This window comes from Bos javanicus, chromosome 19 (assembly GCF_032452875.1).
Source record: "Bos javanicus breed banteng chromosome 19, ARS-OSU_banteng_1.0, whole genome shotgun sequence".
Taxonomy (NCBI): Eukaryota; Metazoa; Chordata; class Mammalia; order Artiodactyla; family Bovidae; genus Bos; species Bos javanicus.
In genome coordinates, this window is record NC_083886.1 from 12,018,079 (window position 1) to 12,043,543 (window position 25,465).

General features: G+C 37.6%; 1 protein-coding gene across 5 annotated transcripts in view; it reads left to right on the forward strand.

Moving 5' to 3' along the window:
• VMP1 (vacuole membrane protein 1) overlaps window positions 1-25,465 on the forward strand; it is a 129,898-nt gene that overhangs the window by 23,477 nt on the left and 80,956 nt on the right. For 4 of the 5 annotated variants that reach the window (XM_061390200.1, XM_061390201.1, XM_061390199.1 and 1 more), the window contains one exon: window positions 189-299. In XM_061390200.1, the coding sequence (XP_061246184.1) occupies window positions 189-299 (111 nt within the window). Of the gene's footprint in view, window positions 1-188; window positions 300-23,502; window positions 23,596-25,465 lie in introns of those variants that run through there. The other variant, XM_061390203.1, reaches the window with a different exon arrangement.

Below are 25,465 nucleotides of genomic sequence, written 5' to 3' on the forward strand. Positions count from 1 at the left end.
TTTTTTTTTTTTGGTCATCTCTGCTACCACATGTTAGAGGAATTAGGTCTCTTTAAGGAGCCTTGAATCTTAATACTTTCTATTAGAAACTTAGTGTTTTTCTTTTTTTTTAATTGTAGTTGATAAATACATTTCTGCTTAAGAATTCTGATTTTGTTTTTTATCACCTTATCTCTTTTGTTTTTCAGTATGTGCAACGTATAGAGAAACAGTTTCTTTTGTATGCCTACTGGATAGGCTTAGGGATTTTGTCTTCTGTTGGGCTTGGAACAGGGCTGCACACCTTTCTGCTTTATCTGGTAAGATTAACTTCTAATAATCGAGGTTGAAAGAGATCATGTTTTAATTTGTCCTTATACTTCAGAAGTTAAAATTCTAATGTTTTTATTTGACTATCTTTGTGTTTTATACGTATTCTAATCCTCCAGTACTCTGTTTTGGTTTTCCTTTTGAATTGAGAATTTAAAAAGAGAAGGGAGGGGAAAAGCCTTAGGCAAATGAGATTGTTTACTTATATTAGTTCAGCCAGGAAACGTTTTTTTCTGTTGAGATTTGGGAATAGTGGTTCTCTTGCTTATGCAGTTACATTGTAATAGTTGAAGTTATTCAGTTGTACGAAATTCCGCGCACAGGTTGGAATTGACTTGGACAGTAACTTTCTCTGTTAATAGCCAGTGAGAAATGGGGTCTCCCTCACATCCTCAGATAACCGTGTGCACAACAGGATGGTTACTCTGGTATTCTTACTGACTGCGGCTCATGAAGTGTGATGTGTGCAGAACTGATGCTTTCTTAAACTCTTTTAAATCAAAATATAAAATGTACCCTTCCTAAAAAATACATATTTTTTTACTTAGTTTAAATTAGAGAAATGAAAGAGAGGTTTTTGCTTTGGACACTGGCAAATGTAATGAAATAATGACAGAGCTAGGACTGGGGGGTGACAAGCGTGACATCGAGGGCACAGAATTTATATACTTTTAGGGTCATAGAAATGTGGGCGGGGCTCCTGAGTGAAGACCTCATTAAATTTGTACCCTGGATGTCTCTCTTGTTTCACTCTCTTCCTGTCTCTGAATAATATATTGAAAACAATTTCATATTTGAAAACAGCTTGCTCTTGATGGAGAAAACAGGTGAAAATTTGTCATAGCAGTACTGATGGCTGAATAGAGTTCAGCAGTGCAAACACTTCCAATCTCTATGCTTCAATGAATTCATTTCTGAAGCAGGTATGATAAATATTAGGAAATGAGTATTCAGAAGGCTGCTTAACCAATGATCTGAAGAATAAGGATTAATCTATAATACATAAGTTCTGTGAGTTTATGGGAATTTTAAAACATGGAATTTTAGAATTCTGTTCATGACTGCTCGTTGATTTTAACCCAGATAGAAACATAAATCCTAGATAAGTGATCCTATCAGTGTTTCTTTAATTATTCTAGAAATATAATGCTATACTAGAGGTTGCGGCAGAGGAGGAAAGAAGAAAATACCAGTTCCCTTTCTGTTCTTTCCTAGACCTGTCCTCTTAGATTCCTTGGTAAGATCAGATTAAGGAACTCATTAGTAGCATTTGATTAATTTGGAAGTATTTAAAAAGCAACCCAGCTAGCAGATTCTACTGAATCTTTAAAGGGATTCTAATGAACCTTATAAATCCTATAATAAGAATAAGAAAAATTTGAAACTTAGAAGTTTCACATTTTCTGTTTCTTTTTATATCCTTGAGAAACTTGTATAAAATGTCATTTATAAACTGTGTTGTTGTGAAAACATTATTATTTTAGTTCCATTGATTCATGTAACCAGTAAAGGATTTAAAACATACAAGTAAGCATTTATTACAAAATGTATTTCAGTGAAAAGTCAAATCTTTGTTTCGTAAACTAAGTAGTTATTTCTGCCCTTGATCAGAGTGCAGGGTTAAGGGAATGTGGTTAGATTTTTCACAAGTTTAGAAGGAATTCTTCAAAAACTATTTAAAGGAAAGTATCACTCTCTCATTACTAGTTAAGCAAATGTGGAGATAAAGTCAAGGAACATCTGAAACTGTTGCATTATACATAAAAACCATATAAAACATTGTAGCGTTATCATTGCTGGTGATAAACTGGCATCCAGATGGATCAGACCATGTTTTTCAGCATTAGATTAATTTGATTGCACACCAGGCTTCCCTTTCTTCATTATCTCCCAGAGTTTGCTCAGACTCATGTCCATTAAGTTAGTGATGCCATCCAACTATCTCCATCCTCTGTCGCCCCCTTCTCCTCCTGCCCTCAGTCTTTCACAGCATCAGGGTCTTTTCCCATGAGAAAGCTCTTCACATCATGTGGCTGAAGTATTGAAACTTCAGCTTAAGTATTAGTTGTTCCAGTGAATAATCAGGGTTTATTTCCCTTAGGATTGAGTGGTTGGATCTCTTTGCAGTCCAAGGGACTCTCAAGAGTCTTGGTCCAACACCATAGTCCAAAAGCATCAGTTCTTCAGTGCTCAGCCTTCTTTATGGTCCAACTCACATCCATCCATGACTACTGGAAAAACCATAGCTTTGACTATACGGAGCTTTGTTGGCAAAGTGATGTCTCTGCTTTTTAATACGCTGTCTAGGTTTGTTATAGCTTTTCTTCCAAGGAGCAAGTGTCTTTTAATTTCATGGCTGCAGTCACTGTCCACAGTGATTTTGGAGCCCAAGTAAAAAAAGTCTGTCACTGTTTCCATTGTTTCCCCGTCTGTTTGCCATGAAGTGATGGGACTGGATGCCATGATCTTCATTTTTTGAAAGCTGAGTTTTAAGCCAGAGTCTTCAGTCTCCTCTTTCACTTTCACCAAGGCCTCTTTAGTTCTTCTTCGCTTTATGCTATTAGGGTGGGGTTGTCTGCATATATGACGTTGATATTTCTCCCAGCAATCTTGATTCCAGCTTGTGCTTCATCCAGCCTGGAGTTTCTCATGATGTACTCTGCATAGAAGTAAAATTAAGTAGGGTGACAATATACAGCCTTGTCCCAGTTCTGAACCAGTCCATTGTTCTGTGTACAGTTCTGTTACTTCTTGACCTGCATACAGGTTTCTCAGGAAGCAGGTACGGTTGGCTGGTATTCCCATCTCTAAGAATTTTCCACAGTTTGTTATGATCCACACAGTTAAGGCTTTGGCTGTGATCCACACAATCAAAGGCTTTAGTGTAATCAATGAAGCAGAAGTAGATGTTATTCTGGAATTCCTTTGCTTTTTATATGATCCAGCAGATGTTGGCAATTGGATCCCTGGCCTCTCTGCCTTTCCTAAATATAGCTTCTACATCTGGAAGTTCTTGGTTCATGTACTGTTGAAGCCTAGCTTGAAAAATTTTGAGCATTACCTTGCTAGCATGTGAAATGAGCAGTTATGTGGTAGTTTGAACATTCTTTGGCATTGCCTTTCTTTGGGATTGGAATGAAAACTGACCTTTTCCAGTCCTGTGGCCACTGCTGAGTTTTCCAAATTTGCTGGCATATTGAGTGCAACACTTCAACAACATTATCTTTTAGGATTTTGAATAGCTCAGCTGGAATTCCATCATTTCCACTAGCTTTGTTCATAGTAAAGCTTCCTAAGTTCCACTTCACTTCACACTCCAGGATATCTGGAGTGACCCTCCATCATGGTTAATCTTGGTCATTAAGACCGTTTTTGTACAGTTGAGGAACCAATATTGATGCATTACTAACTAAAGCAAATTCTTTATATTAGAGTTCATTCTGTGTTTTGTATAGTTTTATAGGTTTTGGCAAGAGCTTAATGTTATACATTCTTCATTAGAGGATCACAGAATAGTTTCACTCTCCTAAAAATACCCTGTGCTATACCTGTTTATTCTTACCCTTCTCATTCTCCCTACTCACAGACCCTAAGAAAACACTAATCTTTTACTCTCTCTGTAGGTTCTGATTTTGTTCATATAGTTGGGATTATACAGTATGAGTTATTTTCTGCTTTCACTTAGCAATATGGATGTAAAGTTCCTCCATTGTCTTCATGGCTTGATACCTCAGTTCTTTATTTTGGGGGGGGGCCGTGCCCCACTTCATGTGGGATCTTAATTCCCCAACCGAGGATCAAACCCACACCCACTGCATTGGAAGCACAAAGTCCCCTGGATCACCGGGAAGTGCCAATATCTCATTTTTTAAATTCCCAAATAATATTCCATTTCCTGGATGTACCACCACAATTGGTTTATCCATTCATGTATTGAAGATCATCATGGTTATTTCTAGGTTATAGCAATTATGAATAAAGCTGCTATAAATACTCATGTGCAGGGTTTTGGATATATATATATAAGAATTCAGCTCATTTGGGTAAATACCTAGGGACATGATCTGTAGGTCATGTATATTAATTGATGATACATAGGAAAGTAATCAACTTTTGAATATTAACCTTGTATTCTGCAACGTAAATAGTTTCAGGACTTTGTTGTTGATTCTTTAGGATTTTCTGTGTAAGATAATCATGTCATCTGCAAATAGTTTTGTTTTTTCGTTCTCAATCTGTGTACCCTTTCATTTTCGCCCCTTGTCTTTTATTGCATTAGCTCCGTCTGATGTTGAATCGGAGTGGTGACAGGGAAATCCCCTTGTTCCCAACCTTGGTGAGGAAGCCTCTAGTTTCTCACCATGAAGCTACATATCATGTTAGCTACAGGTTTTTGTAGGTGTTCCTTATCAAGTAGATGAAACTTACTTCTGTTCCTAGTTTGTTGTGAGTTGTGTGTGTGTTTGAGAGGGTTTTTGTTGTTTTTTTTTTTAAATCGTGAATCAGTGAGGATTTGGTCAGAAGAACACTTTTTTAGATAGTCGTGATCAAAAATGGACGAAAGGTCAATATAGCAAACAAATTCAGAATGAGAAGTCTTGAAGAACAATATATTAATGTTAAAAATAAAGAGATACCCAGAATATACCATTTCCATTTGACCAGATTATCTTTAGTTCTTAAATTTGTTAGTTCTTAAACACAGAATTCCTTCCAGAATTCCTTAGGTATAATAGGGAAAATGAAGAAAAACAAGTATTTGGAAAAAATACTTTTCCGAGAAGTCAAGCAAAAGGAAGATAAAAGATATCACTGGTTTTGTTTATTTTTAATTACCTGATTGGGATGAAAGTCAGATCCCAAGAAGTTAACTACAGCTGTTTCTACTACTACTACCAAAAATGGCAAGCATTGCCGTCATTATTGTCAGAGTAATACTAAGTGAAGTCAATTCTGTTGTTTTTTACCCGTATTTGGTATTCATTTTTGTGAGGAGGTGTTGCATCCTCATCCTGTTGAACTCCAGCCAGGTGATTTGCCTTCCTCAGAGAAATGTGAGCATAACTGGTAGATCTTGCTTCCTGATGGAAGCTTCAAGGTTTGTCATGCTGTGTTTCACCTGGAGCCCGAGTCTCTGACTACGGGGAGCAGATTCACCTTGCTTGCCTCTGATGGCTATGTAGAGTAAGGGAGATAGAAACGTAGTTGTCTTAAGCTACCGAGATTGGGGGCTATTTGCTATTTTAACCTATCCTGACCAATAGACTAACATTTATTGAATGTTTACCACAGCTCTTTACCTGAATTATTTCATGTAGTCCTTCCAAGAGCCACTTTAGTTCAGTTCAGTCGCTCAGTCGTGTCCAACTCCTTGTGACCCCATGAATCGCAGCACGCCAGGCCTCCCTGTCCATCACCAACTCCCGGAGTTCACTCAGACTCACGTCCATTGAGTCAGTGATGCCATCCAGCCATCTCATCCTCTGTTGTCCCCTTCTCCTCCTGCCGCCAATCCCTCCCAGCATCAGACTCTTTTCCAATGAGTCAACTCTTCGCATGAGGTGGCCAAAGTACTGGAGTTTCAGCTTTAGCATCATTCCTTCCAAAGAAATCCCAGGGCTGCTCTCCTTCAGAATGGACTGGGTGGATCTCCTTGCAGTCCAAAGGACTCTCAAGAGTCTTCTCCAACACCACAGTTCAAAAGCATCAATTCTTTGGCGCTCAGCCTTCTTCACAGTCCAACTCTCACATCCATACCTGATCACTGGAAAAACCATAGCCTTGACTAGACGGACCTTTGTTGGCAAAGTAATGTCTCTGCTTTTCAATATGCTGTCTAGGTTGCTCATAACTTTTCTTCCAAGGAGTAAGCGTCTTTTAATTTCATGGCTGCAACCACCATCTGCAGTGATTTTGGAGCCCAAAAAAGTAAAGTCTGACACTGTTTCCACTGTTTTCCCGTCTATTTCCCATGAAGTGATGGGACCAGATGCCATGATCTTCATTTTCCAAATGTTGAGTTTTAAGCCAACTTTTTCACTCTCCACTTTCACTTTCATCAAGAGGCTTTTTAGTTCCACTTCACTTTCTGCCATAAGGGTGGTGTCATCTGCATATCTGAGGTTATTGATATTTCTCCTGGCAGTCTTGATTCCAGCTTCTGCTTCTTCCAGCCCAGCATTTCTCATAATGTACTCTGCATAGAAGTTAAATAAGCAGGGTGACAATATACAGCCTTGACGGACTCCTTTTCCTATTTGGAACCAGTCTGTTGTTCCACATACAGTTCTAACTGTTGCTTCCTGACCTACATACAAATTTCTTAAGAGGCAGGTTGGGTCGTCTGGTATTCCCATCTCTTTCAGGATTTTCCACAGTTTATTGTGAACCACACAGTCAAAGGCTTTGGCATAGTCAATAAAGCAGAAATAGATGTTTTTCTGGAACTTTCTTGTTTTTTCGATGATCCAGCGGATGTTGGCAATTTGATCTCTGGTTCTTCTTCCTTTTCTAAAACCAGCTTGAACATCAGGAAGTTCATGGTTCACATATTGCTAAAGCCTGGCTTGGAGAATTTGGAGCGTTACTTTACTAGCGTGTGAGATGAGTACAATTGTGCGGTAGTTTGAGCATTCTTTGGCATTGCCTTTCTTTGGGATTGGAATGAAAATTAACCTTTTCCAGTCCTGTGGCCACTGCTGAGTTTTCCAAATTTGCTGGCATATTGAGTGCAGCACTTTCACAGCATCATTTTTGAGGATTTGAAATAGCTCCACTGGAATTCCATCACCTCCACTAGCTTTGTTCGTAGTGATGCTTTCTAAGGCCCACTTGACTTCACATTCCAGGATGTCTGGCTCTAGGTCAGTGATCACACCATCATGATTATCTAGGTCGTGAAGATCTTTTTTGTACAGTTCTTCTGTGTATTCTGCCATCTCTTCTTAATATTTTCTGCTTCTGTTAGGTCCATACCATTTCTGTCCTTTATCGAGCCCATCTTTGCATGAAATGTTCCTTTTGTATCTCTGATTTTCTTGAAGAGCTCTCTAGTCTTTCCCATTCTGTTGTTTTCCTCTACTTCTTTGCATTGATCCAAGAGCCAAGGTAGTCAATAAACAATAGTGTAGGAAATGTGTAGTAAAAAAATGTCATCAGTAAGTACAGAGTATGCATTTGTGAACTTTGGCAGTTATGGAGAAAAATGGCCAGGAAATTAGAGACAAAGCAGTATGAAATAAAAGTTTAAGGATTTGATCTCTTATTATTTAAAAAGCTATTCAAAATAATCTGTGATTAGATTTTTAATGTTTTCTTGGTGGTAGTGGTTGACATAGTTTTTTCCTTATAGATCATCATTCCTTTTGTTTTATATCTGTGAAATGTGATTGTATCTGGAAAGTCCTAATTACATCTTTCATTTATTAGCCTTCACATAATCCTCACTTAAGGAGGTGTGATGTTAACGTTCTCATGCCATACATTTTTATTCTGATGAAATAGGCAACCCTTTCCATACACCCATATAACTCTCTAGTCAAGTAAACAATTGACTATATTAGGAGAGAAATTTGGTCAGAAATATGATCCTTCTTTTGACAACAGTTTACAGCAAGGGACTTCCCTGGCGGTCTAGTGGTTAAGGCTCTGTCCTCCCAGTGCAGGGGGTATGGGTTCAGTCCTTAGGGACCTAAGATCCCACATGCTTCTTAGCCAAAAAGGGAAACATAAAACAGAAACAATATGGTAACAAATTCAATAGATTTTAAAAACGGTCCACATGTAAAACTTAAAGAAGATAATAATTTATAGTAAAATAAGTGAAAAAGAAACTGAGTTTAACAAAGAGAAAAAATTTAGTCATTCTTGATCATGGTTCTCTTTACTGGAAATTATGATTTTAAAGCGAAATAGGAAAATTTTTCCCACATAGACAAAATTTGTCAATTACGTTCTTCCCGGTATGGAAGTTACCTCTTTTGGAAGTAATCATTTAGGTAATTATAACTCACTGTTTAACTAAATGGTGATCTAAAAATGTTACCCTATTTCCCAAAATATTGTTTACCTACATATCTGCCTTTAAAATGGAAAAGTTTTCTTGATTTTTAAGTTTCAGTTCAGTTCAGTCACTCAGTCCTGTCCGACTCTTTGCGACCTCATGAATCGTAGCATGCCAGGCCTCCCTGTTCATCATCAGCTCCCGGAGTTTACCCAAACTCATGTCCATCGAGTCAGTGATGCCATCTAGCCATCTCATCCTCTGTCGTCCCCTTCTCCTCCTTCCCCTAATCCCTCCCACCATCAGGGTCTTTTCCAGTGAGTCAACTCTTCCCATTAGGTGGCCAAAGTATTGGAGTTTCAGCTTCAGCATCAGTCCTTCCAATGAACACCCAGGACTGATCTCCTTTAGGATGGACTGGTTCGATCTCCTTGCAGTCCAAGGGACTCTCAAGAGTCTTCTTCAACACCACAGTTCAAAAGCATCAGTTCTTCGGTGCTCACCTTTCTTCACAGCCCAACTCTCACATCCATACATGACCACAGGAAAAACCATAGCCTTGACTAGACGAACCTTTGTTGGCAAAGTAATGTCTCTGCTTTTCAATATGCTATCTTGGTTGGTCATAACTTTCCTTCCAAGGAGTAAGCGTCTTTTAATTTCATGGCTGCAGTCACCATCTGCAGTGATTTTGGAGCCCCCCAAAATAAAGTCTGACACTGTTTCCACCGTTTCCTCATCTATTTGCCATGAAGTGATGGCACCAGATGCCATGATCTTAAGTTTTGTGAATGTTGAGCTTTAAGCCAACTTTTTCACTCTCCTCTTTCACTTTCATCAAGAGGCTCTTTAGTTGCTCTTCACTTTCTGCCATAAGGGTGATGTCATCTGCATATCTGAGGTTATTGATATTTCTCCTGGCAATCTTGATTCCAGCTTCTGCTTCTTCCAGCCTAGCGTTTCTCATGAGGTACTCTGCGTATAAGTTATAAGCAGGGTGACAGTATACAGCCATGACGTACTTCTTTTCCTATTTGGAACCAGTCTATTGTTCCGTGTCCAGTTCTAACTGTTGCTTCCTGACCTGCATACAGATTTCTCAAGAGGCAGGTCAGGTGGTCTGGTGTTCCCATCTCTTTGAGAATTTTCCACAGTTTTTTGTGATCCACACAGTCAAAGGCTTTGGCATAGTCAGTAAAGCAGAAATAGATGTTTTTCTGAAACTTTCTTGCTTTTTCGATGATCCAGCAGATGTTGGCAATTTGGTCTCTGGTTCCTCTGCCTTTTCTAAAACCAGCTTGAACATCAGGAATTTTACGGTTCACATATTGCTGAAGCGTGGCTTGGAGAATTTTGAGCATTACTTATTAGCGTGTGAGATGAGTGCAATTGTGCAGTGGTTTGAGCATTCTTTGGCATTGCCTTTCTTTGGGATTGGAATGAAAACTGACCTTTTCCAGTCCTGTGGCCACTGCTGAGTTTTCCAAATTTGCTGGCATATGGAGTGCAGCACTTTCACAGCATCATCTTTCAGGATGTGAAATAGCTCCACTGGAATTCCATCACCTCCACTAGCTTTGTTCGTAGTGATGCTTTCTAAGTCCCACTTGACTTCACATTCCAGGATGTCTGGCTCTATCACACCATTGTGATTATCTGGGTCATGAAGATCTTTTTTGTACAGTTCTATATATTCTTGCCACTTCTTCTTAGTATCTTCTGCTTCTGTTAGGTCCATACCATTTCTGTCCTTTATCGAGCCCATCTTTGCATAAAATGTTCCCTTGGTGTCTCTAATTTTCTTGAAGAGATCTCTAGTCTTTCCCGTTCTGTTGTTTTCCTCTATTTCTTTGCATTTATCAGTGAGGAAGGCTTTCTTATCTCTTCTTGCTGTTCTTTGGAACTCTGCACTCAGAAGCTTATATCTTTCCTTTTCTCCTTTGCTTTTCACTTCTCTTCTTTTCACAGCTATTTGTAAGGCCTCCCCAGACAACCATTTTGCTTTTTTGCATTTCTTTTCCGTGGGGATGGTCTTGATCCCTGTCTCCTGTACAATGTCACGAACCTCTGTCCATAGTTGATTAGGCACTCTGTCTATCAGATCTAGTCCCTTAAATCTATTTCTCACTTCCACTGTATAATCATAAGGGATTTGATTTAGGTCATACCTGAATGGTCTAATGGTTTTTTCCCTACTTTCTTCGATTTAAGTCTGAATTTAGCAATAAGGAGTTCATGATCTGAGCCACAGTCAGCTCCTGGTCTTGTTTTTGCTGACTGTATAGAGCTTCTCCAACTTTGGCTGCAAAGAATATAATCAATCTGATATTGGTGTTGACCATCTGGTGATGTCCATGTATAGAGTCTTCTCTTGTGTTGTTGGAAGAGGGTGTTTGCTATGACCAGTGCGTTCTCTTGGCAAAACTCTTATTAGCCTTTGCCCTGCTTCATTCTGTATTCCAAGGCTAAATTTGCCTGTTACTCCAGGCGTTTCTTGACTTCCTACTTTTGCATTCCAGTCCCCTGTAATGAAAAGGACATCTTTTTTGGGTGTTAGTTCTAAAAGGTCTTGTAGGTCTTCATAGAACTGTTCAGCTTCTTAGCTTTACTGGTTGGGGCATAAGGGGCTTGGATTACCGTTGGGGCATAGGCTTGGATTTTTAAGTTTATCATTCAGCAATTTCATTTATAATTTTTAGTTACAATTGAAAGCTATAACTTAATTCAGATGTCCTAGAAATTCTCATCATTTCTCTAAACATTAGACGTAAGACTAGTTGCTTGATTAAATTTAAATGTTAAAATTAATGAAAATCAACCAGGAAAAATGACTTGTTTGGTCTCCTGTCAAATTTTGTAAATTGATTTGGAAGAAGTAGAAATCTTGAGGTTTGCTGAGAACAGTTATGTAACCACAAAGGAAAAAGTTAGATACTGTTTATGCAGAAATAGTGATTGTTAAACAGAGAGAAAGAGATTGAAGGGAAAATGAATAGAGTCCTTCTCAAGGCTCATGTGGAAGTTGTTTGGGCCTCTAGGTTAGTTGAGGGGCTTCCCAGGTGGCACTCACATTAAAGAATACATCTGCCTGTGCAGGAGATGTAAGCTTGTGGGTTCGATTCCTGGGTCGGGAAGATCCCCTGGAGGAAGGCATAGAAACCTACTCCAGTAATCTTGCCTGGAAAATCCTATGGACAGTGGAGCCTGGCGGGCTACGGTCCACAGGGTTGCAAAGAGTCAGACACAGCTGAAACAACTTAACATGGCACAGCTCGGCTAGGTTAGTTGGTTCGTTCCATTAAATCTAATAGCCAACAAATGGGCTTCAGGAGGTCTTTTAATTTCCTGAACACTGTACTTGTTACATATCTTCACAACTGTGCATCTTTCTGGGAGAAAGGACCTATAGTGTTAGATTCTCCAGACTCTGTAACCCATGCAAGGTTAAGAACCACTCTTCTAGGACTTTTTTCCTACCTATGGCTATATTAGTTTGCCACTAGATGGCGTTGCTAATACAACCAATATACTATCCTGTATTTGCAGGTTCTACTCTGGGTAAATATGAAACCCTCAAATAGATTAGAGGCATATTCTGTTTTTCTCTGTATTTATGGCTGCATAATACCAGTTAATGCATGTGAATGAAAATAAGTTTTCTTAATAATTTTACACATTCATTAATTAGTTAAGCAGTTATTCGTTAGACTTTCTGTTCATTGTCATACATGTTTACATGCAGAACATACTCCCGTGGCATGCCCAGTTTCAGGTACAACGCCTTAATTCTCTTTCTTTATTATTTAAAAATATGCAAGTCCTGGAGGGTGATTTTGTTATAGGATTAACATAGTCCTATCATGGGAGGTAAGTCATAGGGCATAGTTAGAGCTGGGTTTCAACACATGGTCCAATATTACTAACTCTGTGATATTTCACAAATATCTTAACTTTTTAAGCCTCAGTTTATTCAACTGTAAATGGGAGTGATAATAATAGTACCTATCTCATAAGGCTGTTTGGAGGAGTAAATGAAATAAGACACGTATACTTTTCAGTTCAGTGGCTAGTATATATATGGTGCTCAGTGAATGTTAAGTGACCATCATCATCATTATTATTATTATCATTAGTCATACTCTGTTTTTATTTTTAAAACACTCCTTTTCAGACGTGCTTTGGAACTGGTCAGGTATATGCCCTGATAAACCTGCGGGCTTGACTTTGGAGCCCTGAGAGGCCACAGTTTAAATGTCAGGATGAATGTCATACAAATCAGCCCATACAGAGGCTGAGGCTCAGCTGGAAATTTTAAGTCTGGAGGAAAATAAAGTCATCCTAGGTGTCACATTATATTAAAAAATATAATAAGTTAGACACTCAATCCAAAGTAATCAGATATCTGAGGAAACAATATAATTTGGTCAAAACAAGAAATAATAGAAATAGATCCACAGGGTATCTATTTAATAAAGTTAGTAGGCGTGTACCTTAATCCCAAATCAATATGTTTCAAAGAAGTAAAAAACAAGTTAGAATATTTTACCAGAGGTTGAAAACTTTAACGGAGAGCAAGTGGAAATTTTGAATTAAAAGAATAGTATTTGAAATTAAGAACTCAGTTAATGGACTTCAACAGACCACAGCTAAGACAGGATTAATTGACCAGAGAAAAGTATCTAGAACAAAAAAGGAGAGATGGAGGGAAAAAACATACTGTCTTCACAGGAACTTCAGTAAGACTGATTTGTCGTAGCTTTTGTTGAAAAAAATCAGCTGACAGTGGGCAGTCTTTAGATGGCTAAAAGAAAATAACTGCCAGCAGATGATACTCGAAAGTGACCTGTGAACAGTATTAAATAAAAATATTTTCAGAAAAACAGAAACAGTTTGCCGCTAGCAAACATGCTGTAAAGGAAATAGTAAAAAAGTGTTCTTTGAATGAATGGAAGGAAAGTAATTCTACATTAAAGCACAGAGTTTCAGGCATGAATAAAGATTAAGAAAAGAGTGTATATATGTACACATATATACATATATATACACATATATATATACACACAAACAAGTAGGTGCTCATGCTCAGTCACTAAGTCGTGTCCAACTCTTTACGATCCCATGGACTGTAGCTTGCCAGGCCTCCCTGTCCACGGGATTTCCCAGGCAAGAATACTTGAGTAGGTTGCCATTTCCTTCTCCAGGGGCTCTTCCTGACCCAGTGATTGAACCTGCTACCTGTGCCTGAAATAATTCATTAAATGCTTGCATTATGCCTTTTTTTCATCTGCTTTTTTGTTTTAGAATTTTATAGTCATTTTGCATAAGTCCACCTGTAGTAGATGACTGTTTCATGAACTTGATGTCTTTTTCATGAGCTGGTTTTGCCTGGCAAGTAGCGCAAGTTTACTGATTTCATTCATTTACTTTCCTCATATTTTTAATAAGTAACGTGTGTGTGTGTGTGCACATGTGTACACGTGCACAGCTCAGACACTCGGTCATGCCTGACTCTTTGTGACCCCGTGGGCTGTAGCTCACCAGGCTCCTTTGTCTATGGCATTTTCCAGGCAAGAATACTGGAGTGGGTTGCCATTTCCAGCTCCAGGGAATCTTCCTGACCCAGGAACTGAACCTGCATCTTGGGTCTGCTTCATATCTTTACAACTAGCACCACCTGGGAAGCCCCTTTTATAAGTAGATCAGAAGTCAGAAGAGCTTCTGTGGCGGGTAGATTTTTCTAAGATCACATCTTCCAAGCCCTCTTCTCTTAGATACTAATTTCCAGAAATCCATTAACAAATTTATTTTAGTCTTAGCATGTATGTAGCAGGTTTCCTTTCAGGTGATTCAGAACTTGAGTGCTTATTTACTAGTGGAAATAATGCCCAGAGTAAAAGCAGCTTAATAAAGAGAAGGTGACTGCTGTTAACTACTTTGATGTATCTCTGTGTGTGAATGTGTCAGAATTTTCACCTCAATAATGGTTTGGCCCAAGGGACGATGACAGCCCAGGGGCAGCACTTTTGCTGTAAAGGGGCCAAATAGTAAATGTTTTAGGCTTTGCAGGCCGTGCAATCCCTTTTGTAATTCCTCTGATCTGTCATTGTAACAAGAAAGCACCCAGGAACAGTATATAGGAATGAATGTGACTGTTTTCCAGTCAATCTTCATTCAAAAAAAACAAATAGCGGACTGGGTTTAATCCACAGGCTGTAGTTTGCTTACCCTGGCTCTAATTCATGGGATGTCGATAGTACACCAGAAGAAGCATACTGAACTTGGGAGCCTTAGTGAACTAACCACTCTCTAAGGGTTTTTATGTGACATGTTATGCATTTGATTTCTCCATTTGCCAAAAAAGGATTTCTTCTCTCTTCCAGGTCATAACAGTAGACTTAACATGATGTTTTGGGAGAGAATATAGTTGTGCAAGTGCTTGAGTGGTCTGGAAGACCATCAAGAGGTTAAAAAAAAAGGCAACTTTTCATGAAGAGAAAAGTAAAAGAATTTCTTCCGGTTGAGCTGCTTGATGACAACAAAATTTAGTTCTAATCTCATGTTTGAAACCATTGATGTGTGCAGAACCAGTCTGTTGTAAAAATACAACCTTTACAACATTGCAATCATTTTGAGAAATAAATAATTTTTGAATTACATTTAGATTGTTAAAAATAATTGGGAGAAGCGATAAGGTAATTTCAGTAGCCACATTAGAATTATTCCCATTACTAGAATATATGATTCGTAATTTTGTAAACAACCAGGTTAAAAGCAGGAACATTGGAACTTGATAATGAGAAATATATCTCAGACATGCTCCTTATATGCATGTACATTATTATTCCTAATGTTGTAAGACAAGGTGATTTAACAACTGCCAGGTAGCTCAGTGGTAAAGAATCCGCCTGCCTATGTAGGAGACCCAGGTTCAATCCCTGGGTTGGGAAGATTCTCTGGAGTAGGAAACAGCAACCTGCTTCAGTATTCTTACCTGGGAACTGCCGTGGACAGAGGAGTCTGGCAGGCTACAGTCCATGGAGTCGCAAAAGCGCTGGACACGAGTTAGCGACAGACAGCAACAACAAACTGCATATGCTATAAATGATTATAAAGTCTGTTCTGTTTGACAGTAACAAAGAGGATGAGTCCTTCAGCGGGAATTTACAAATAATGTGTACACAGACAGTTTTGACACTAGGTGGAGCAGTTTCCTGGAGAAAGGTTTACTAAGCCCTATGTTCCTTTCAAAACAAGCCCAGCTCTTAGACAAAGAACTCTGAGAACAAAAACTATCAACAATCACCTTCAAGTTTTTAGACTCTCAAATATTGAGCTGTAAGTAGAAGGCTGAATGTATTGTACAAAATGCCTTTTCTCTTTGGCATCTATTTTAACCATTGAATTCCCTCACCTTTGGGAATCAAAATGGGAGGGATTTTCACATTAGAACTGCCTTATTTAGATGGCAGTTGGTACACAGAAAAGTTTCGAAGCTATTTAGTTACATTGTAAAGTAGATCAGATTTTATAAAAAGATATACCATCAGGGCATTATCATCTGAATGGTATTTATGAGTCAGTTGTGTTAAAAGACCGTTTTAGATTAAGAATATCATTTTATAGATAAAGATTGGTGGTTTAAATACATTGCATCTAAAAATCAGTGAATGTCAAGAGTGTTTTAAGTACCAGGAGAAACCATGGCCATAAAACTGTAAGTTTAGAATGTGGTTATCAGATATGGTAATAAGATATAAATGAATAAAGAATTCTACTTGAAAACATAAACAAAGACCATTTTAATAAAAAAAAAAAAAATGGGGCTCTTTGTTATATACTAAGTACAAGGAAAGTAAGTAGTGAGATATTTGCCCCTGTATAAAATTCAAGTCTGCTTTTGCCTTAAAGTTTAATGTTATTTCATTGCTAATGTGGTAAAAATTGTACATTTTAAAAAGTCCAACATCTTGATTACTAGCAAATGTTCATAGAACTTCCCTGTCTGTAGCACCCTGTTTTCTTTAGTGAATAAGCACTTCATAGTTTGTATATGGTACTTTATAGTACTCTATTATATGTATACATATAAAGCCTTTCTTATACTTTTTGACTTTTGGCTATTTATTGCCTAAAGAAAATGTTGTTTGAAAAACTGCGTGGATATGGGTTGAAGTGAAATAGTGAAGCAGTTTCAGGAAGAGAACTATTGTAGTAATCATTTAATGCCATGAGCTGGAATAATTGTTTTAAAAATTGTTAGCCAACCTCTTCACATTTTTTCCTGCTTGACTTCTGATGATTGCTCCATAGCTTACCTGTCTATCCCTCTATAAGACAAAAAAGGGAAGAAATTGCCAAAAGGAAGGTTCTAGTGTGACCTAATATTGCTCTGTATAGGTATAATGACTCTGGCTATAAGTATGCAGTGACTCAGGGCTCTTGCGGGAAGACCATCAGGCCCTTCTTAGAAAAGATCTGTTTGCCCTTTTTTTGATGAGGGCATGATCAGCTCTGAGTCTTTCCCCAAGGAATGACTCATGTATTAACTCTTAAGAGTATCACCACATCAAAAGTAGAAACCAGGATCTCCAGGACAGGGATGGGTTTTCACCAAACCCAGAAGGATATGCACAGACTGACTGACTTCCTGTCCTGAAGTCACTATCTATTAATGTGCGCTTAAATGAAAGCTAGTAGGATTCAGTTTACCTGAAATCTGTTCTTTTGGATATATATTTTAGACAAATTATAACCTTTTTAAAAGTTCTCTTTATAAATACGTGGTCCATTCCTCCTGAATATTAAATCAACTTTATGATCAAAATTGTTTAGGTTTAGAGAAGAAAAGTGAAACATATCTTTACTTATGGATTGATTTAAGATAATAAAAATGACTTTGAAGACAGGTCCTTATAACCTAGAGTCTGATTATAGAGTTTACACATTTTCATTTTGGTTATTTTATACTTACCATAACACTTATACTACATAACCTCATTACATTACCCTGTTACTTAGGTTGAACAGGCATTATTATCATTATTATTAATCAGACTTTTCATCAAATGAGGAATGTGAGATAGAAGTCTGAGTACATCTAGTTAAGTTACTAACAGATTTTTAGAAAACTAAAATCCACATTAACTAATGGCCAAATTACTGCTTCTTTACACACTGTACCACCTTTTATAGGGAGAGAATAGGGGCTTAATTTATAAACTCTTCTTCATAGAAAAAAACCCCACAAACACTAGTTGAACTTCTCAGTGTCCATTTGGAATCAATTTTATGCTCTAGCCTTCTAGAGTTATTTGTTGTACACCATAACCTTAGGTAAACTGTTTTCTGACTACGATGAGAAAAGCAATGATTAAAAGAATTTGAAGGGTAGAATTCCTGTTTGTAAAAGCATTTCTAAACTCCCCTGAGAGATGGACTTAAAGAAAACAAAAGTTTTGCAAGTCATACAGACAACCATTTGTCATCTCTTTTATTTATCACCCAGATATTCCTAATGAATCACATTCCAGACTAACCACGGACTCCTTTTGTTCCTCCGTGAAGGAGTGTGGCAAACAAATGTTTTCCCAGTGAATCAGCACAGAATTCTTGATTTTATTACCTTTGCCCTAAACTTTCCAGACAAAACTAATTGGAAATTTTGCCTTTGGGATCATACTTGACTTCTGTGTATGGATGATGGATTAGGCTATGAATTGACATTACAGATGTTATACAAACAACTCCAGTCTTTAGGAATGTTTTATCAGTTCTGAGGGAGCTGCCTGGAGTGGAAGAATGTCTGTCTGTCTGCTCATCTTCCTTAAAAAAACTCATACATACACATACTACACTCTTTGGCGGGGGCAGCCCCCCAGCTGCGCAGCATGTGGGAACTTAGTTCTCCAACCAGGGATCAAATCCAGACCTCCTACATTGGAATCTCTGAGTCTTCACTACTGGCCCTCCAGGGAAGTCCCCGTACTACACTATTATTGTGATATCATATTTGTCATCTTGGTTGATAAAAAAGCTTGGCTAAATTAGACTTATGATTAACTAATACAATCATTTTAGGTTTTCACTTTTTCAAAAAATGTCTCTGGAAAAAAGGGCTCCCAAAGGAACCAAAGTTAAAAAATCCAGAAAACACTTGTCTTTAAGTGGAGCAACAATACATAGACTAGTTTTTGTCATTTACTAATTTGTGTTTGTGGCACCAGGACTGCTTTCTCAGGACTTATATAGGTACTGCTTTATCAGGGCACTGCTTAGAACTCCTCACTACCAGCTTAGGATATTTTTGTGTGTTATAATTTCAGGAATGATCATTTTACCTCTAGGATAATTTTTTTTTTAATTCTAAATTTCTATTAATTTGATAGAGCCAATAGTATATTTACTATTCCTGAAAGAATGTAAATTATAGAAGTGTAACTTTTTGAATTTATCTTAAAAGAATATTTTAAGTTAAAATACTTTTCCTGCAAATACCTGTATCTGCTCTTGTTAGAAATCCTATCTCCTCCCCAACCTCCCGCCCACCCCCAAGCTAACTATGGTCTTACTCTCACCCAGACATCCTCTCGCCTGGCCAAGCACTACATCTTTTTATCCTGGACAGAGCAAAATTATTCCACTATCAAAACTTTGGAAAATATAGTGTAATACAGCTCATGAGACTAAGATATATGAGGCTTTGAACTGAAGCAAAACCAGATGTTCGATATATTACAAAGAGCTGAACTGTCTTGTTGAGTTGGCTTCACTTAGAATGACTATGTTAAAGTAACCACCCACCCCAAAAAAGGACCCTAAAAACCTGTCACTCTGATGAGAGTGTAACTTTTCATCCCAATCATAAAATTTGACCTTCGGAATCATTAAAGGGAACTTCCATTGGCAGTAATTCGGAACTCTCAGAGGCAGTTTGTGAATGTTACGAGTGACCTGGTTGCTAGCTAGGAAATTTATAGAGCTTCCTGTGCTGGGGAATAACAGCCTGTGCTGTATATAGCTGTTTAACTTCCATTGATTACCACTACCTAGATTTAAGGACACTGTCCTTAAATAGAAAAATTAACTTTCAAGGACTATCATTTGCTACTTTTCCTTAAGAAGTGCTGCTTGTATTACCCTTGTCACATGGTACATTCTTTTAAATGTGCTGGGACTCACTTGATACCACAGTATATGATCTCTTGGTGACTTTCATGTATACTTGAATGAAAAGAATATGTATTTGGCTATTTTGGGGAATAGTGTTCCATGTTGTTCAAGTTTTCTGTATTCATTCTGGTTTTCAGTTTGTTTATTCTGTCAACGAAAAAGAGAAGGGTGTTGAAATTTCAACTCTAATTGTAGATATGTTTTTATTTCTCATTTTAGTTCTGTTAGTTTTTGCTTTATATATTTTGACATGCTGACAGATTTAGGATTTTTCTGTCTTCCTGAGAATTAGCCTTTTTATCATTATGAAATGTCCTTATTCATTTCTAGTAAAATAATACACCCTCTCCTGAAATCTACTTAGTCTCTTGTTAATGTAGAATACTCCATCTTTTGTATGATTATTTTTACACAGTTTGTCTTTTTTCATCCCTTTACTTTTGGATCTGGATATTTTAAATGGGCTTTTTGTAGAGAGCATATACTGAGGTCTTGCTTTTTAAATCAGTCTGACACTCTCTGTGTTTTCATTTGTATATTTGGTACATTTGCAATTAATCTAATTGTCAATATGGTTGGATTTAAGTCTACCCTTTAACTGCTGGTCCCCACCTGTTTTTTATTCTTTTCTTACCTTTTTTTGAAATGAGTATTATTTTTAGGATATATAATATAACCACATTATAATGTTATACTCCCTTTTCTCCCTCCCATACTTTATGCTGTTGTCTTATATTTGCTGTCTTACATATGCTGCAGTCCATGGGGTTGCAAGGAGTTAGAGATGACTGAGCGACTGAACTGTCTTATATTTTACTTCTGCGTGTGTCATATGTGTGTGTGCTTGTGTGCTCAGTCATGTCTGACTCTGTGTTACCCTGTGGACTGTAGCCCAACAGGCTCCTCTCTCCATGGGATTTTCCAGGTAAGAATACTGGAGTGAGTTGCCATTCCCTCCTCCAGGGGATCTTCCCCACCCAGGGACTGAACTCATGTCTCCTCATCTCTTGCCTTGGCAGGCGGATTCTTTATGGCTCAGCCACCTGGGAAGTCTGACGTACGTCATGGTTTTTGCTTTAAACAACTAGTTATTTTTTTAAAGAAATTTTAAAATGAGGAAAAACGGTGTTCTCTCTTTCCAGTGCTTTTCACTCCTTTGTGTAAAGTTTACATTTGCTATTACTTTTCTTCTGAGAACTTCCTTTAACATTTATTGTAGTGCAGATCTCCTGGAACAAATTCTTTTGGCTTTTATCTATCTGAAAATGTTATTACTTCATCTTTATTGTTGAAATATATTTTTCCTTAATTCTAGATTCACAGATTTTTTTTTTTTTTTCCCTTTCAGCACTTTAGAGAAGTAATTCTGTTGGTTTTTGGTTTGTTTCTGATGAGACAACCCTATCTGTATTTCCCTGTAGATGACTCAGTCATACCTTGGAGATATTGTAGATTTGGTTCCAGAGCACAAGCGAGTATGGTGATAAAGCAAGTTACGAATTTTTTGGTTTCTTAGTGCATCTAAAAGTTATGTTTACTATATATTGTACTCTATTACATGCCTAAAATATATATACATACCTTAATTAAATAATAATGCTGTGGGAAAAATGGAGCCAATGAATTTGCTTGACACAAGATTGCCACAAACCTTTAATTTGTAAAGATCACAATATCTGCAAAGTGCAGTGAAACAAGATTGCCTATATAATGTGTTATTTTTATCCCTTCTGCTTTTAAGATTTTCTTGATTTGCTGAATTATAGAATTTGATTATGATGTGATTATTTCAGCAATTTGCTTGTGTTTTATTTTACGTTGATCCTGACTGAGGTTTGTTGAATTTCTTAAATCTGTGAGTTGATGGATTGATATTTTTCATCAGATCTTGAAAATATTTGGCCACCTCTTCACCAACATGCATGCACGCGCGCACGCGCGCGCACACACACACACACACACACTTTCCCCTCTCTTTCTGGAATTTCAGTTACATATATATTAGACTGTTTGGTATTATTCCACAGGTTACTGAGGTTCACTTCTCCATAGCCTTTACTCTGTGTATCCTTTGGTTCACATACTTTCTATTGCCTTGTCTTCAAGTTCTCTAAATATTTGTCCTGTGGTATCTAATCTGTTGACTATTGAGTGAATTTTTCTATTGAGATATTACATTTTCAGCTCTAGAAGTTCCATTTTATTATATTTATACTTGTATTTCTTCCCGCGTTGTGTTTATGTTTTCCTTTAAATCAGAGATCAGCAAACTAGTTCTGTAAATGTCCAAATAATAAATGTTTTAGACTTCATAGAACACAACGTCTAGGTCAGAGCTGCTCAGTGTTACCCTTGAGGCAGAGAATTAGCCAGAGGTGATATGTATAGCCATGTATACATGGTTACCTTCTTTGAAACTCTGTAAAACTGGTGGTAGGCTGAATTTGGCCCCTGGGCTAAAATTTGCCCGTTATTGCTTTAAATCTTTGAACATATTGGGTTGGCCAGAAAGTTCATTTGGATTTTTCCATAACATAACAGAGAAACCCACTATTTCTGGGTTATGGCCCACCTAATATTTTTAAGGCCTTGTCTGCTAATTCCATTATATCTAACATTTCTGGGTCTGTTTCTATTGACTAGTGTTTCTTCAGGTTATGGGTCATGTTTTCCAAACTGTTTCCCATATCTAGCTATTTCTTATTAGATGCCGAACTGTGGTATTAAGTTGTTGATTATTTGGATTTTGCCTTTACTGATACTCCTTTACAGAGTATCAGTTTTTTTGTTTTGGAGGGCACTAAGTTACTAGTGGGCTGGCTTGGTCCATTTAAGTCTTTTTAAAACCTCTATTATGATCTATTTAGTTTTTACTAGGCTCTTTCCAAGGTCATCCCTGAATGCTAAGTCTTTCCATTCTAGCTCAACAGAGTTCAGGTGTTTCCCAGCCCTGGGTGAAGTCTTGGAATTGTTCAGCTTGTTTTCTCACTAATTGTACTTTGCCAGGCCTTATAGAATCTCATCATAGCATGCAATGCAGCTTTGTATGCTAGAGTCTCAGGGGGGGACCCCCATACACAAATGGAGAGTCCTTTCTCTGCATTAAGTATTCTGCCCCACAGATTTCAACCACTCAGCACCCCCCAAACTCAAATTTTCTTCTCAATGCAGCAGTACTACCACGCTTTTCTTAGGGTCTTCCTCTTTGGACAACAGATTTTATTTTATTCTTAATTTTACGTTTTGGCTGCACTGGTGTTCGTTGCTTTGTGCGGGCTTTCTGTAGTTTTGGCGAGCAGGGGTACTCTAGTTGCGTTGCGCAGCTTCTCATTGCAGTGGCTCCTCTTGCTGTGCAGCAAAGGCTCTGGGCACGCAGGCTTCAGTAGTTGCAGCGCTCAGGCTCAATTGTTGGCATGCAGGCCTAGCTGCTCTGTGGCATATGGAATATTCCTGGACCAGTCATTGAACCTGTGTCCCCTGCATTGGCAGGCCAGTTCCTATCCACTGCACCTCCAGGGAAGTCCCATGGACTATGGATTTAAAAGCATTTTTTTTTTAAAATTTGGCTGCCTCAGGTCTTAGTTGTGGCACACAGGATCTTTTTGTTGTGGCCGGGGGACTTCAGAGCATACAGGCTCAGTCGTTGCGGTGCCCAGGTTTAGTTGCTCTGCAGCATGTGGCACCTTAGTTCCTCAATCAGGGATCGAACCCAGGTCCCTGGCATTGGAAGCTCAGAGTCCTAACCACTGGACCACCAGGGAAGCCCCCTGCACTGTGGGTTTTGCTGCAGACACGCAGTGTGTCTACACATGGGAAGCAGAGTCGTCACAGGGCTTCTGCATCTGTATCCTTTTCTCAGCAGTCAAGAAATACCGGACTGCCTGTGGTACAACGTCTGAACAGAATTGTTCCCTGTATTTTGTAAGGATTCCAATTGTTTTGTGTAGGAGTGAACATCTGTTCCAGTCACTTCATGATATAAGGCAGAAAACCCTTAGCCACAGGCCAGAATCTCTAGTCCATGCATATCAATACTTGCCTACTCGCATGAGAGCTGGAACCTCCTGCTCAGTACACATGGTATTACTTTTATGTCTTGCGGTGAATCTTTCCAGGTAGCCTTTGCTGCTTATACTGTAGCTTTTTGTCTTTATCCCTCGTTTCTTCATTTAATATGGCTTACATGTGATTCTTTTATGTTTGATAACATTGTAGTAAATTGTACGTTTTAGAAAATTGACTTAAAAGGTAATTTAATACGTGTAACTGTTAAAATTCTCTTAATCAAAATGATCGTCTTTTGGTTTTTGTGTTTGGATTCTTCATGTAAACTAATATTTATTTCAGTCAAGTCCATTATATTTAGGAACTATTAACCTGTAATGTTAAAAAGAACTTTTGAGGCTTGCTATCACTTAACATAGCTTAAACTAAAATGTCGAGGTACAGGCTAAATGGGGTCTTGAGAATGAGCAACAGACCAGAAGCTGAGTTATTCATGTTCATTTTGTCTGGGAACCACCACATCTGCCACTAAGGCTGAGTAATCATGACTTATAAGTGTGGTTATGGAAAGTATATATCAGTTTAATTGTGTGAACCATCCTTTCTTTAGGGAAAATATTTTCAACAGATTGCTGAAAATTTTCCCTTTTTAGAATCACTTAAAATTAAAACTGTGAATAAGCCTTTTATCTTGTTGAATGACCTGTTTAATCGGTTGAGGTGCATATTTTATTTATATTTCTGAAATAGAAATGTAGTTTTTTTCCTTCCTCTGTATCCCAGAAATCTCATTATTTTAGTGTCTAAGTTCAAGTTGTGTTCTCCTAGAGTTCATTTCTAGAGGATAGTTGTGTAGGGATATCATGAACAAACTCTTGAATTTCTTTTGTTTTGCCTTAAGTAGTATCACATTTCTCTTGTGTGTTTTCAAACAGTGAATGTGAAGTTAACAGGTTTTTTTTTTAATTATGTCTGATGCTTGTCTGTAAGTGTACAACAAGAAATTCAGTTCCTCTGAATTCTACAGACTTTAGTGTGTGTGTGTGTGTGTGTATGTGTAGAATCACAAAATAATTCCTTTTTCTGTAACTGTGAAATATCTTTTATGCACATAATAATATTCAGAGAAGCAGCTGTATATTTCATGATTAATTACAGCTTCTCAAAAAATATACCATTCCTTTTTAAAAAATTCTATAATTATTTTTAAACTTATTATTACTATTTATAGTTTTCTGTGAATTAAAACTCAAGAAAAAGAGGAACAGACTAAAAATTCACATAGGTTTCTCTTTGGCTCAGAGGAAAACTTTATAGTTAATTGATTCAGTGCCAAGTGTAGGCCTTCTTTTTATAGATTTTATTTGAAACACAAAGTGCCACTGCATTTAGGGGGAAATGGAGTTTAGATTTATGAATATCTTTCTTTTTCATATTACATGCAACAAAAAAATTTGCTTAATATTACCTTTTATTTTGATAGCAACCGGAGTTCTTTAATGTTTTATTCTCATTGCTACATCTTATTCAGTTTGTCTTTGAACCACAAATTCTTTTACCATGTGGTTTAAAAAGACTTTTTTAAATCCAAAGATCACTTACTATATGTGTGTCTATATATACATCCATATGGGTGTGTATAATTTTTTCTACAAATACACTATTTTTCTTTTTAACAGTGAATAGCTAATACTTTCTGAGGGCTTACTATATGCCCAGCACTAAGTCAAGCATATTTATATAAATTGACTAATTGAAACCTCACAGTGTCCCCAGAGTGTAGGTCCTGAAGGTGTTTTATCATTACCATTTTATAGATGAGGAAAACAAGACTTAGTAAGAGGCAGAGGCCAGAACCTGAGTCAGTACATCTGGCTGTGGAAGTTATGCTTATGGCAACAGTATGTTTTAAAGTGAATACTGGCATCATGTATGTTAGAGCAACATGTTAAGAAAATCCAGCTTCCAGAGCTCATACTT